Source organism: Delphinapterus leucas, chromosome 16 (genome assembly GCF_059928025.1).
Source record: "Delphinapterus leucas isolate spDelLeu-1000000601 "Yukka" chromosome 16, BTC_Dleu_Yukka2, whole genome shotgun sequence".
Taxonomy (NCBI): domain Eukaryota; kingdom Metazoa; phylum Chordata; class Mammalia; order Artiodactyla; family Monodontidae; genus Delphinapterus; species Delphinapterus leucas.
The window spans coordinates 65,017,284-65,032,334 of record NC_143144.1 but is presented as its reverse complement, the minus strand read 5'-3'; the positions used below and the strand labels follow the sequence as shown (position 1 = coordinate 65,032,334).

Sequence of the window (15,051 nt, the reverse complement as noted above, 5' to 3'; positions counted from 1 at the left end):
AGCTGCTGGGAAGGCACTTGTGGGGATAAAAATAGAGAAATATCACTCTTCTCATGGGTTTGTGTTCTAGAGAGAATATATAGACAATAAAGAAAATAAATAAGTAAACTATTAATATGTTAGTAGGTGGTAAAGGAGCCTTTGGACAATACCCAGAGCAGGCTTTTGAATGCACAGTCTTTGACTCAAGACTCAGAAAATCAGACTAAGGGCAGGATGACATGGGATATTGTTGATGTGAACAGGAGGGTTTGCCATGGAGAGAAAAAACAGCGGACTCCATCCTCTTTCTACTTCATTCCACCTTTCTCACAAAAGACTGTGACAAGTTTCATCCCCCCACAATGGAGACTAGACAAGGCTCAGCAGGAAGGAGGGCTGGGGTTAGGGGAACAATGGGAAATATTTCAGATCAAGGAAATAACCTTGGGAAAAAAAAAAACCAAGGAGCCCTATAGGAGGGAAGAAAATGCACTCCTACATTTCCTCCTCCTTCCTTTCAGTCTGTCCCGCCTCTTTCATTTCTTGGTGAAAACAGTTTCATGGCCTTGGTCCAAGGTAGGAGAGCAAACCTGACAGAGTCAAGGTCCTGGTTTGGCCAAGCATTCTTTGCCTGTTCCTTTTCCCTCCCTTGTCAAAAATTTAGCTCATTTTTAAGCCTTGTAAATTTGCACACTTACCTTTCTGTTGTTTTCTTCCCTGAACAATTCTCTGCCACAGATTATGTTGCTCACAGACCCGGAGATTGAGAGCAGCTTACTGATCAGCTCGGACGAAGGGGCAACCTATCAAAAGTACCGGCTGAACTTTTACATCCAGAGCTTACTTTTCCACCCCAAGCAAGAGGACTGGATTCTGGCTTACAGCCAAGACCAAAAGGTGAGCGTGATCCCCTTGTTCGAGACTGTGGTGCACGGTTGTCCTAGGGAAAGACAACTACTTAGTCATCGCTACGTTTCTTCTCAGCTGTCAGGTTTGTTCTGTGCAGCAGCTTGAACCCTGTGCCGGTGGGGCGAGGGGCAGCAATTTGGATCTCAGGTTGCTTGTTTGAGCTGTGTAAACACCTGAAGCAGCACACAAAGGAAAAGCTAGACCCTAAGGAAGACATTGTGGAGGAGCAGTTCTTACCTGGAAGCTTCAGGCCATCAGGAAACCCCCATGGAATTTGAGACAGTGCTTTGTGTATGTGAGATGTGATCATTTTTTTTTTTGGAATTAAGAACCCATAGCTTTTCTCAGAGCCTTAAAGGGAAGGATGACCCTGAAAGAGTGAAGAACATTAGCTAGTGATATGCTAAAATAGTGAGAGAAATGTACCTAGATAACATTCAGAATCAGGCAATCTCAGGACTTTTCTTCTCTTGGTGGTTGGGCTGAAGGATAGGTCTACGTTTTAGGAAGGCATTGAATGAAGTTATGCTATCGTATGTTTATCTGTGTGTATATATGTGTGTGCGTGCACACGCAATATGTATATGTATTTTATGGGATAAATGCTGTAAAATATATCATGTACTCTGTACTGCAGATACATTATAAAATACATGTCGCTCCAGCTTTTAAGGAACTTATATTTTCAGCTAGAATATAAGGCTAGCAACAGCAAATACCATCAGATTAGAATTAGAGGCAAAAAGTATACAAAGGCAAATGTGAGAGAGGCTGTAGCCGTAAAAGGCAAAAGGGAAATAGGTAAAATGTTCGAATGCTTTTTGTGAAATTCACGGTTCAGTGAGGTCATCCTGAGAATTACCCTCAGAGGAATTATATGTTACAAATTACATACATTTAAAGAACTACTGGACTTTCCTGAGTGAGGAGAATATTCTAGGGTTAAAACCCTAGAATACTTAACCAGGTGGTTAAAACCGTCTGAGCTGGTATAGACGTATGGGGTTCTTCCTGAAGGGAGGGGAATAGTATAAACAACTTTTCAGGGTCTCTACTGACATGAGCATTTTTGAGGAAGCAAATTAAAATTCTCAGGATTGGAGTTTTATTCGCACCTGCCCTTACTGCCAAATAAAATGCACATTAGCCTAAAAATAGGAAAGACTTACAATTAGTATTTTTTTCCTCTCGAGCAGCCTGGCTCCCCTTTCAGCAGAATGTACAATTTCATTCCTGGAGTCAAGCCACAGTGCAGGTGTGCAGTTACCAGAGGCAAAGCTGAGCAGCTCAGGACACAAGAGTATTAGTCATTTAATCCACTGGGTGTTTGTATTTTATTTGACAGTTGGTTAATTTTCCCCCTGATGCCAGAGGCACACTGAGGGCCAGATCTCCCTGGCTAAATGAAAACTGTGCACCTTTGCAGTTGTGTCAGAGGAGATGCCCAAAAATTTAACCCTTCATGTGCCAGTACTTCAGACAGTGATGCCATGAGCACTGTGGCAGAGTGGATAACTCTGGAGGAGTTGGGACATGTGGCTCCGACTCAGCCACGTATGGGAATTGGTACTTGGGGTTGGCTTTCTTTGCCTTAAAATGTGTTTGTGTGGATAGTTATAATTGCAGGCGCACTTCCAATGAGATTGAAAAGAACAAAAAAACCCCACAAATATTAGACTCCATGTCTGTTTATGTGCTCAGCATGATGCACTGTTGGTATAAAATAACTACATCGAGGAGTACTCATTCCGTCTAGGGAAAGAATGTAAATGCATGTGAGTCCAGTAGCCTAAGAGGGACTAAAAGGGCAGATAGATTCTTCATTCACACATGGTAGGTACCCAGTCAGAGCAGCTGGAAGGACTATATGAAATTGGCAGCCCAAGTTTAGGAGGTGGAGATCTTATAAAATGATTCCACCTGGACTTTAATGACTGTCGTATTTCTGTGGGGGGTGGAGGGGGCGCGTTTTGCACAAGAGGGATGTCATAAACAATAATATAAATTTGTAAAGTTAGAAAACTCATGTAAACAGGATTGTGAATGTGTCTATTTGGCTGAAACTGAAATTTGGGAAAGTTAATTATACATGTACTCCTGGAACCTAATCTTAATTTCTTTTTGGACCACTTTGACTGTTAGGCAAAATAATTTTTGTTTTCCCAATTAGGAGCCTTTTGAATGTTTTGGTCAGTGGAATTATGTGTTCAGAGCTATAGATTACAAAGATTAATCTGGTAGTAATAGTAGAATGAACTATGGTGCTGTGAGGTCAAAACCAAGAAGACCAGTTAGGATGGTATCACAGCAGGCTTGGTCAGGACCAAAAAGTATCTTTTGTGACCATAGACCAAATGAATTCTATCATTTTAGAGGTAGAAGAAGCCTTAAGAGTCTTTGCTCTGTATGTAGCTAACAAACCAAAAATCTTAGACGTTAATGAATTTTCCCAAAGGGGAAAGCCACTCATCTGTGTCACATGTCTAAGTTCAGCAATTGGAATTTGAATATGATATTTAGTAGGGTTCACTGCTAAATGGATGGTGATATCGGGAGATTAGCAAAGGGGCAGAAGCCAGCCTTTCTACTAAGCTCTCTGTTTCTCCAGAAGAGAATGAAGGAGAAATCATCCTGGGAAAAAAAAAATTATAGCTCACCTGCTAATATGAGTAGGGGTTGGGGAAGGGCTCCATATATCAGGGCTTGAATCACAGCATGAGGAGTGGGGCATTAGCGGGGAGTGGAGTGGGCTGCAGCCATCCAATGAGCCATTAGCTGGTGGTGTTGGCCCGAAGGCAAGTGGAGAAGGTCTGTGGCCACTCAAGCAGGTCAGTGATACGGAAATAATAGCTGGCAATCAGCCATGAATCACGGAGCTTTGAACCCTGATGAGATGCAGCAGTGGGCCCTAAGGAGGGCCCCGTGCTAGTGTTGGCAGGCCAGCGACTTTTGGAAGTGGGAACACTTATTTTTTCATGTAAGTGTTGTTCATCAATATGTCTGTGACAGTTGCTACTGTTGCAGAACTCTCAGCAAAGATGGTAGGTAGCTTTGGTGCTAGGATTCCCTTTGCCAGATGCTGTTTTCAAGCAGCCTGCGGTGAACAGAATCCTCAGGTAGAGAGCACCGTCCGTTAGAAGTTATTGCGTTGAGGTGGCAGCTCCGTCAGCACTCACCTGTGCACTGTCCTCCTCTCCTCTCTTCCCTTGTTTGCTGTCAGTCTTTTGAGGCATACACTCCCCTTTTGAACACATAGCCACCTTTACTTTTCCCTTATTTCCCTGCCACTGCTTTCTCTCACCTTTAGTGAATGAGACTCTGAGGGCCCTGAAGACAAAGTCTGGATCCCTGGCTTGCAGGAAAGAGCCCATGTGGTCCATGGCGTTCTGCTCCAGCTACATTTCATCTCGAGTGTCTGGACTCTCAGTAGAGGCTTTTTGATGTGAGCATTTTAAGGGACTCAGAAGAGTTTGGTTGAACAGATTGTGCTTTCTGGCCCAAGACAGAGTTTTACTGGCCATCGTTCCATAGGAAGCCAGATTTAAAAAAAAAAAAAAAATGCTTTTAATCAGGGAGAAATGTGTATGACCAAATGCTCTCAAAATTCATAAGATCAGGTTATTTTGATATTTTAGCCTTTTTTCTTATTTTTTTCTTAGAGAAATCTACCTGTGATATTAAAGATGTAGGTGATTGCCAAGAGGTAAAATTTTTTTGAATGAGCATGTGACTCTCCAGCCACCACTAGGATGACTGAAGAGATTTGGGACCTTTTTCCCTTTGAAGCTCTAAAAGAAGTAGCTTGACTTCTTAAAAAGCCCTGTTGGGGGACTTCCATGGTATAGACACAGGCGATAGACTCCTTGGCCTCTGAAGGTTCTATGTGAGGAGGTGCCTTTGGAAAGCCCTGGAATTTTCAGAAAAATAAGCATTATAGACATTATGGAAACTTCATGCCAAATGGGCAGAGGGATACCTGTTATGTACAGCCACACCTTTTAAGCTTCTTACAAAACAGCAGTGAATCACTGTGGATGCCGTGAAGAATTCCACAGCATTTATACGAGGACCCCCAACATCTCACTCTCCATTATTTAGTTTTGTTATTTCTGTAATTAAGCAGTTGGCAAACCAAACATTCTGCTCCTTCCTTTTGTTTCTTGGCATTTGGAAACCGAGCAGCCAGGAGAACAGAGGTACAGAGCTTCCGCTTCTTTCCTTGTTTTCCCCCCACATTGTTGCCTCAGTACAGGAAACCACCCAAGGAAGGCTTAGCAGCAGGCCAAGTGTGCCAGATTACATCTTTATTTTAATTTGGCAATAAACTAGTGTACAAACTGTGCTATGAAACATTGCCTCCAGTGGCATCTCTCAGTCTGTCTCAAACACGTCACTAAACGTGTTGGGAGACAGTGGAAATGAATGAAAACAAAACACAGATGTGACTGAAAGAAAAAAACAGGAGAAATGTGTAAGAATAAGCATCTACCTCAGCTCTGCTGACCATCCTGGGGCGCTGGGCTCGGGGCCTCTCTGTTAGGGGTTACACTGCGGAGCGAATTGTATAGGGGCGAGTCTGCAATGTTGTGAAGCCAACGTGAACGCTCCTGGGACTCAAGAGTGCCTCACAGCTGGGGAGGAGAGATCCCCTTGCTCGGCTTATCCAGGCGGAAGACCTCTCCTACAGATGTACCTGCTGCCCCTGACCATAAGCAGGAGGGTCCACGTTTCTCCAGTCCTCTACAGTGAGCTTTTTCTCCCCACTCTGGGTGCCCAAGTCCTTCTAGACTGTGGACTCAGTTCCTACACAGATAAGCAAGCAACTAAGTGAACACGGCGGCTGGGTCTGGGTTGTGGGAAACTGGAGAGCAGGTGTTCATTCAGGAGGGTGGGGTGTGGTGGGGGGTCTTGGTGAGCTCCAGCCTGCTGTTCTTGCCACCGAGGATGGCTCATTCAATGTCACCAGACTTCTCAGAGTTTTTCGAGAGAAGTAATCCTGCTTTGTTTGAGATATGACATTTTCCTATTTTTAACTGTTTATAACTAACTCAAAAACTTAAAACAGAAAGCCGTGCAGGGCAAGTCAACCTCATCTGGTGCCTTGTCTTAGTCCCCAGATCACCTTTTTGCTGATTTCTCTGTCTTTCCCATTCTCTTTGTTTTTCTCCTGTTCATGGATCTTCCTGTCAGTTTTATTTCAGGAAAAGTTCCATTGTTTTGTGAAGTAAAAAAAAAAAATGCATGCAAATGAGTGATTAATTCTGTGGAGGGAGGACAAAACCCTTAGGACAGTTTGGTGGGTCACCCTTCATTTTGCGGCAGTTCTAGAATATTCATGAGTTTGTGTTGTCTCACTTGTTCTGGAGCCCTATGAGTCAGCAGTCCAAGTAATACCATGTGGGAGCTTGCAGGATCTCTGTTCTCCTCTATATTCCAAAGTTTCAAAGTTTATGAAAGAAATAAGAAATCCTAAGGCTTGCACGGTGGCCTCACCTTCAGTATTTTGGTAAATATGTGTAAGATACACTTAAAACCAAAACATGGCTTTAAAGGAGGAAAGCACGCTTTCATAAGGAAACCCTATTCACAAATAATTGAAACCCTAAATATTAACAGCGGCATTCTCTGTAGAAATGAAGGCAGAGTTTGAGTTAAAATCATATATTGATAGAAAAGGAAAATTATACTGCCAGTGTGTTTGAGAGCATACAACAGAATTTTAGTAACTTGCATAAAAGTAAATTTTTAAAAGAAGAACTGCTTTTAGCTTTCTCCCTTCTTTCTTTCTACCGGTCCTGCAATTTTACTTAAACAGTTTAATATACATTTCTTTAACAAAAAAGAAAAAAAGAACACAACTTTCTTTTTAATCTTTCCTACTTTTCCTGACGGAGCACTAACAGATGGCCATTGCTTATCACGACAGCTTTGAATGCCAGGAACTCTCTAGGAAATAATGACTGCTTGATATAAGGGAAGAGATGTCAGCATTTTCCAAAACTCAGTCATATTGGTTTCTCACCAGCGATAGACAGCACAGCAAGTGAGGCAGGAACATCAGCTCTCTGTCAGGCCCTCCAAATGGCCATGTGACCTTCAGCAGGTCATTTAACTTTTAGAGTTTCGCCAGCTGTGAAGTGGAAGCAATAACAGTACCTGGCTCACAGGACTGTTTGAGGATGCTGTGATAATGTATGTAAAACACTCAACACAGAACCTGGCACATGGCTAGCACCACGTGAATGCCAGCCAATGTATTACTCAAAGACCTAGAAGAGAGCCACCTGGTGTGGCATAACTAGGTTTAGACGCAAGGCTTCCTTAGCCGTAATCCGGTGTCTTCCCCATACGTGACGTTATACGTATTTAGTCAATGTTGAATATCCTCTTAGACAATCACTGAAAGGTACCACTGAACCAGAATGAACAGAGCAAGCAAGAACCAATATATGGTACTCAGAAATATTATTGATTATAATAACAATAAGCCATTACATATTAAAGTATTTGCCTTTACAGCAACTCTGTTTGTTTTTGAGTAGACCTTGCAGCCCCTTAATGTCAAAAGGGCAAGATTGAAATAAAAGATAAATGGATCCTTCAAATTCAACCCCCTGGGGATATTCAAATGATTTCTGCACAAGCACAAACACTTAGGAAGCTGATACCTACCTAATGCCATCACGTTTCCCAAGGCACTACATTAAAAGGCACTCAGTTATTCATAAGAAATATGTGGAACGTTATATACCATGCTTTGGCAAGATTTCCATGTGCTTGAAATTTCCCAATGTCAGAGCTGATTTCTAATCTCATGAATATGTAAATAATTTAAGTATTCAAGTACAAAACTGGCAATTAGAGTGGAAACCAGGGAGCTTGCTGAACGTCAACCCCAATGCTTGTTTATAAAACAAATTCTCCAGCTGAAATGCCATCTTATGCAAACGAGGAAGGCCTGTGTTCACTTTAGCTAACTTGTTTAACCAGGTTGTATCATTATTTTTCAATTGCTACCTGAAGCAGTTTGATCTACCTGTCCCCAAATTTGAATGAAATGAGCTACAAGAATAAGGAGAGATGGACATTTTTGAATGAGTGATTGGGGTTAAGGTTTGGACAGATAGAATTATGCTTTTTGGTAGCTATTTAAACTTTGAAGTAAATTACATTTTTGCTTGTGCAATGTTTTAGCCAGTTACTTTGATCTATTCTACCCACCAACACTTGTCTAAATGGATTAAGATGCCTGCTTAATCCAGGCACCGGTCTGGGAAAGTTTGAAGGACACTTGACATCCTAAGAGGGCATGGACCTTTTTCTTAACTGAGCTCGAGGGATATCCAGAAAAAAATTATCTCTGAGTGTGGCCCTTTAGAATCTAGTAATGGTAACATTTTCTTGTATCCTGCCTTGTCAAGCATGGCTGCTGCCAGCAGTGTTGCCAAGGAGGGGAGTGGTTTGAGAAGGAGGGAGTCTTGGCCTTGTAAATAGACATATTTTGTGAAGTTACGACTCTGTAGGTTTCATACTAAAATTTTTTTTTAAATGTTATCTTTTCCAACTTCCTCCCTTCAGTACAATAGGATATTGTAAGTTCAGATTACACATGGCACATGAGGTGTTCCAAGAGATCCAGAGGCCCAGCCAGGATCTCATAGCTGGCAAGAGGAAGAGAAACCAGAAGTCAGCTACCCTTCTAAAATGACCAGGTCCCTTTACTGTGCTAGACCCTTAATATAAAATACTATGAGATGGCTTTCCCAGGACTTCCAGATGGGAGAATTACCCTCCTCACCTCCCTTTCCCACACCCATCCTCGCTTGCTCTTTGGCCCCTTTCCACACCTCCTTTTCCCTTCAAGTGAGAAAAGCCTAGTTCCCGAGCTGGTGGAGTGGGTTCCCTCTCCCCTGCTGCTCCCACCTGGGTCCCCCCTCCAGCCATCGCTACTGCCACCACCTCGGTTCCACTCAATCGATTTTTGCTGCATGTCAACACTTATTACCAAAGAAGTGATACATTTCCTCACCACCCTCCTGTTCTCTTTGTGAAAAACAGCATGCATTTTCCAAGAAGTTAAGTGAAACTAAGGATCCAGTTGGTGGCCACTGAACAGAGTGAAGGGTTGGGTCCTCTAATCTTCACGAGCAACAAGGACATTTTAATCATAATGAATGGTTCAAGTACTAATATCCCACTACTCCAGGTAAACAGTTAAGAAGAACATAGGCCTCAATTCAGTATTTATCGATATAAAGGATTCTTGCCAGAATGGTGAGTTCAGTCAGTGTATTAACATTTTTGGATTGCAAAGTATAATCTGACTATGAATAGCAGGTGATTAATATACCAGAATAATACTATCAGAATCAGAGTGGATAAGAATGGTTTTTTGGGCCTGCATGCCTGCCCTCTTACTGTGCTCCTGATTAAAGAAATTAGTCCTTCCTTTCCAACTTAGTCCCTGGAAAGAAGTTTCAGCCTGAGAGCTTGTGGGATCTTAGTTCCCAGGGAGGAGGTTGGGCCCAAGCTCCTGCAGTGGGAGTTCTGAGTCCAAACCACTGGACTAACAGAGAACCTCACACACCAGGGAATATCAATCGGAGTGAGGCCTCCCAGAGGTCTTCATCTCATCACCAAGACCCAGCTCTATCCAACTGCCTACAAACTCCAGTGCTGGACATCTCAGGCCAAACAACCAGTAAGACAGGAAAGCAGCACCAACCATCAGAAAAAAAAAAAAAATGACAAAAAAATTTGTTGCAGAGGAAGGAGCAAGGTAAAAACCTACAAGACCAAATAAATGAAGATGAAATATGCAACCTACCTGAAAAAGAATTCAGAATAATGATAGTAGTGGTGATCAAAACTCTCGGAAACAATGGGGAAAATACAAGAAACATTTAACAAGGATCTAGAAGGGCTAAAGAGCAAACAAAGTGATGAACAACACAATTACTGAAATTAAAAATACTCAACAAGGAATCAATAACAGAATAACTGAGGTAGAAGAAGGGATAAGTGAGCTGGAAGATAAAATGGTGGAAATAACTGCCAGGGAGCAGAATAAAGAAAAAAGAACCAAAGGAAATGAGGACAGTCACAGAGACCTCTGGGACAACATTAAATGCACCAACATTCAAATTATAGGCATCCTAGAAGAAGAAGAAAAAAAGAAAGGGTCTGAGAAAATATTTGAAGAGATTATAGTCGAAAACTTCCCTAACATGGGAAAGGAAATAGTCAAGTCCAGGAAGCGCAGAGAGTCCCAACCGGATAAACCCAAAGAGAAACACGCCGAGACACATATTAATCAAACTATCAAAAATTAAATACAAAGAAAAAATACTGAAAACGTCAAGGGAAAAGCAACAAACAACATACAAGGAAATCCCCATAAGGTTAACAGCTGATCTTTCAGCAGACACTCTGCAAGCCAGAATGGAGTGGCAAGATGTATTGAAAGTGATGAAAGGGAAAAACCTACACCAAGATTACTCTACCCAGCAAGGATCTCATTCAGATTCGACAGAGAAATTAAAACCTTTACAGATAAGCAAAAGTTAAGAGAATTCAGCACCACCAAACCAGCTTTACAACAAGTGCTAAAGGAACTTCTCTAGGCAGGAAACACAGGAGAAGGAAAAGACCCACAATAACAAATCCAAAACAATTAAGAAAATGGTAATAGGAACATACATATCGATAATTACCTTAAATGTAAATGGATTAAATGCTCCAACCAAAAGACATAGACTGGCTGAATGGATACAAAAACAAGACCCGTATATATGCTGTCTACAGCAGACCCACTTCAGACCTACAGACACAAACAGACAGAAAGTGAGGAGATGGAAAAAGATACTCCATGCAAATGGAAATCAAAAGAAAGCTGGAGTAGCAATTCTCATATGAGACAAAATAGACTTTAAAATAAAGACTATAACAAGAGACAAAGAAGGACACTACATAATGATCAAGGGATCAACCAAGAAGAAGATACAACAATTGTAAATATTTATGTACCCAACATAGGAGCACATCAATACCTACGGAAAATTCTAACAGCCATAAAAGGGAAAATCAACAGTAACACAGTAATAGTAGGGGACTTTAATACCCCACTTTCACCAGTGGACAGATCATCCAAAATGAAAATAAATAAGAAAACACAAGCTTTAAATGACAGGTTAAACAACATAGACTTAATTGATATTTATAGGACATTCCATCCAAAAACAACAGGATACACTTTATTCTCAAGTGCTCATGGAACATTCTCCAGGATAGATCATATCTTGGATCACAAATCAAACCTTGGTATATTTAAGAAATTGAAATCATATCAAGTATCTTTTCTGACCACAACGCTATGAGAATAGATATCAATTACAGGAAAAAAACTAAAAAATACAAACACATGGAGGCTAAACAATATGCTACTAAATAACCAAGAGATCACTGAAGAAATCAAAGAGGAAATCAAAAAATGCCTAGAAACAAATGACAATGAAATCACGATGACCCAAAACCTATGGGATGCAGCAAAAGCAGTTCCAAGAGGGAAGTGTATAGCAATACAATCCTACGTCAAGAAACAAGAAACATCTCAAATAAACAACCTAACCTTACACCTAAAGCAATTAGAGAAAGAAGAACAAAAAAACCCCAAAGTTAGCAGAAGGAAAGAAATCATAAAGATCAGATCAGAAATAAATGAAAAGGAAACAAAAGAAATAATAGCAAAGATCAATAAAACTAAAAGCTGGTTCTTTAAGAAGATAAACAAGATTGATAAACCATTAGCCAGACTTATCAAGAAAAAAAGGGAGAAGACTCAAATCAACAGAATTAGAAATGAAACAGGAGAAGTAACAACTGACACTGCAGAAAAACAAAGGATCATGAGTGATTACTATAAGCAGCTGTAAGCCAATAAAATGGACAATCTGGAAGAAATGGACAAATTCTTAGAAAAGCACAACCTTCCATGACTGAACCAGGAAGAAATACAAAATATAAACAGATGAGTCACAAGTACTGAAATTGAAATTGTGATTAAAAATCTTCCAACAAACAAAGGCCCAGGACCAGGTGGCTTCACAGGCGAATTCTACCAAACATTTAGAGAAGAACTAACACCTATCCTTCTCAAACTCTTCCAAAATATAGCAGAGGGAGGAATACTCCCAAACTCATTCTATGAGGCCACCATCACCCTGATACCAAAACCAGACAAAGATGTCACAAAAAAAACTACAGGCCAATATCACTGATGAACATAGATGCAAAAATTCTCAACAAAATACTAGCAAACAGAATACAACAGCACATTAAAAGGTTCATACACCATGATCAAGTGGAGTTTATCCCAGGATGCAAGGATTCTTCGGTATATGCAAATCAACCAATGTGATACACCATATTAACAATTTGAAGGATAAAAACCATATGATAATCTCAATAGATGCAGAAAAAGCTTTTGACAAAATTCAACACCATTTATGATAAAAGCTCTCCAGAAGTTGGGCATAGAGGGGAAATTACCTCAACATAATAAAGGCCATATATGACAAACCCACAGCCAACATCGTTCTCAATGGTGAAAAACTGAAAGCATTTCCACTAAGATCAGGAACAAGACAAGGTTGCCCACTCTCACCACTATTATTCAACATAGTTTTGGAAGTTTTAGCCATGGCAGTCAGAGAAGAAAAAGAAATAAAAGGAATCCAAATCAGCAAAGAAGTAAAGCTGTCACTGTTTGCAGATGACATGATACTATACATAGAGAATCCTAAAGATGCTACCAGAAAACTACTAGAGGTAATCAATGAATTTGGTAAAGTAGCAGGATACAAAATTAATGCACAGAAATCTCTTGCATTCCTATACACTAATGATGAAAAATCTGAAAGAGAAATTAAGGAAACACTCCCTTTTACCACTGCAATAAAACGAATAAAATACCTAGGAATAAAGCTACCTAAGGAGACAAAAGACCTGTATGCAGAAAACTATAAGACACTGATGAAAGAAATTAAAGATGACAGAAACAGATGGAGAGATGTTCCATGTTCTTGGATTGGAAGAATCAACATTGTGAAAATTACTATACTACTCAGAGCAATCTACAGATTTAGTGCAATCCCTATCAAACTAGCAATGGCATTTTTCCCAGAACTAGAACAAAAAGTTGCACAATTTGTATGGAAACACAAAAGACCCTGAATAGCCAAAACAATCTCGAGAAAGAAAAACAGAGCTGGAGGAATCAGGCTCCTGGACTTCAGACTATACTACAAAGCTACAGTAATCAAGACAGTGTGGTTCTGGCAGAAGAACAGAAATATAGATCAATGGAACAGGATAGAAAGACCAGAGATAAACCCATGCACAATATGGTCACGTTATCTTTGATAAAGGAGACGAGAGTATACAATGGAGAAAAGACAGCCGCTTCAATAAGTGGTGCTGGGAAAACTGGATAGCTACATGTAAAAGAATGAAATTAGACCACTCCCTAACACCATACACAAAAATAAACCCAAAATGGATTAAAGACCTAAATGTAAGGCCAGACACTATCAAACTCTTAGAGGAAAACCTAGTCAGAACACTCTATGAAATAAATCACAGCAAGATCCTTTTTCACCCATCTCCTAGAGAAATGGAAATAAAAACAAAAATAAACAAATGGGACCTAATGAAACTTCAAAGTTTTTGCACAGCAAAGGAAACCATAAACAAGATGAAAAGACAACCCTCAGAATGGGAGAAAATATTTGCAAATGAAGCAACTGACAAATGATTAATCTCCAAAATATACTAGCCTGTCATGCAGCACCATACCAAAAAAAAAAGACCAACCCAATCCAAAAATGGGCAGAAGACCTAAATAGTCATTTCTCCAAAGAAGATATACAGATTGCCAACAAACACATGAAAAGATGCTCAACATCACTAATCATTAGAAAGATGCAAATCAAAACTACAATGATGTGTCACTTCACACCAGTCAGAATGGCCATCATCAAAAAATCTACAAAGAATAAATGCTGGAGAGGGTGTGGAGAAAAGGGTACCCTCTTGCACTGTTGGTGGGAATGTAAATTGATGCAGCCACTATAGAGAACAGTATGGAGGTTTCTTAAAAAACTAAAAATGGAACTACCATACGACCGAGCAATCCCACTACTGGGCATATACCCTGAGAAAATCGTAATTCAAAAAGAATCATGTACCACAAGGTTCATTGCAGCACTATTTACAATAGCCAGGACATGGAAGCAACCTAAGTGTCCACTGACAGATGAATGGATAAAGATGTGGCACATATATACAATGGAATATTACTCAGCCATAAAAAGAAATGAAATTGAGTTATTTGTAGTGAGTTGGATGGACCTAGAATCTGTCATACAGAGTGAAGTAAGTCAGAAAGAGAAAAACAAAGACCATATGCTAACAAATATATATGGAATCTAAAAAGAAAAATTGGTTCTAAATGAACCTTGGGGCAGGACAGGAATAAAGGCACAGATGTAGAGAATGGACTTGAGGACATGGGGAGGGGCAAGGGTAAGCTGGGACGAAGGGAAAGGGTAGCATTGACGTATATACACTAGCAAATGTAAAATAGCTAGCTAGTGGGAAGCAGCTGCATGGCGCAGGGAGATCAGCTTGGTGCTTTGTGACCACCTAGAGGGGTGGGATAAGGAGGGTGGGAGGAAGCCGCAAGAGGGAATGGATATGGGGATATACGTATGCATGTAGCTGATTCACTTCGTTATACAGTAGAAACCAACGCAACACTGTAAAGCAATTATACTCCAATAAAGATGTTAAAAAAAAATTCTATGAGATAGAGTCACAAATTCTGATCTGAAAGGCTCTCACTCTTTTGACTTGCTTAATTCCAGTGCCTTCCTGGCTGATCTAAGTATAGCCATGATGAGAAAATGTCCCAGAACAAGAAGACTTGTGATCCAAAGCCAAACAGCCTCAGCTACTCCAGGAAAGGCCATGCTAAGCAATATCCAACCTCAGAGGCTGGGTACATGGATGCATTGTTTAGGGTCCTTCCTTGGCTTCCTGAAAGTCAGGAGGAAAAAAGCAATAACAAGTTCTTCTCCTTGCCATTCCTCCTTTCCTCAGGGC

The 15,051-nt window shown here is 40.5% G+C and overlaps 1 protein-coding gene across 1 annotated transcript in view; it reads left to right on the top strand.

Annotated features, from left to right (window-relative positions):
* SORCS1 (sortilin related VPS10 domain containing receptor 1) overlaps nt 1–15,051 on the top strand; it is a 554,727-nt gene that overhangs the window by 341,613 nt on the left and 198,063 nt on the right. The window contains exon 4 of the mRNA XM_022568815.2: nt 721–879. Within this exon, the coding sequence (XP_022424523.2) occupies nt 721–879 (159 nt within the window). The remainder of the gene's footprint in view (nt 1–720; nt 880–15,051) is intronic.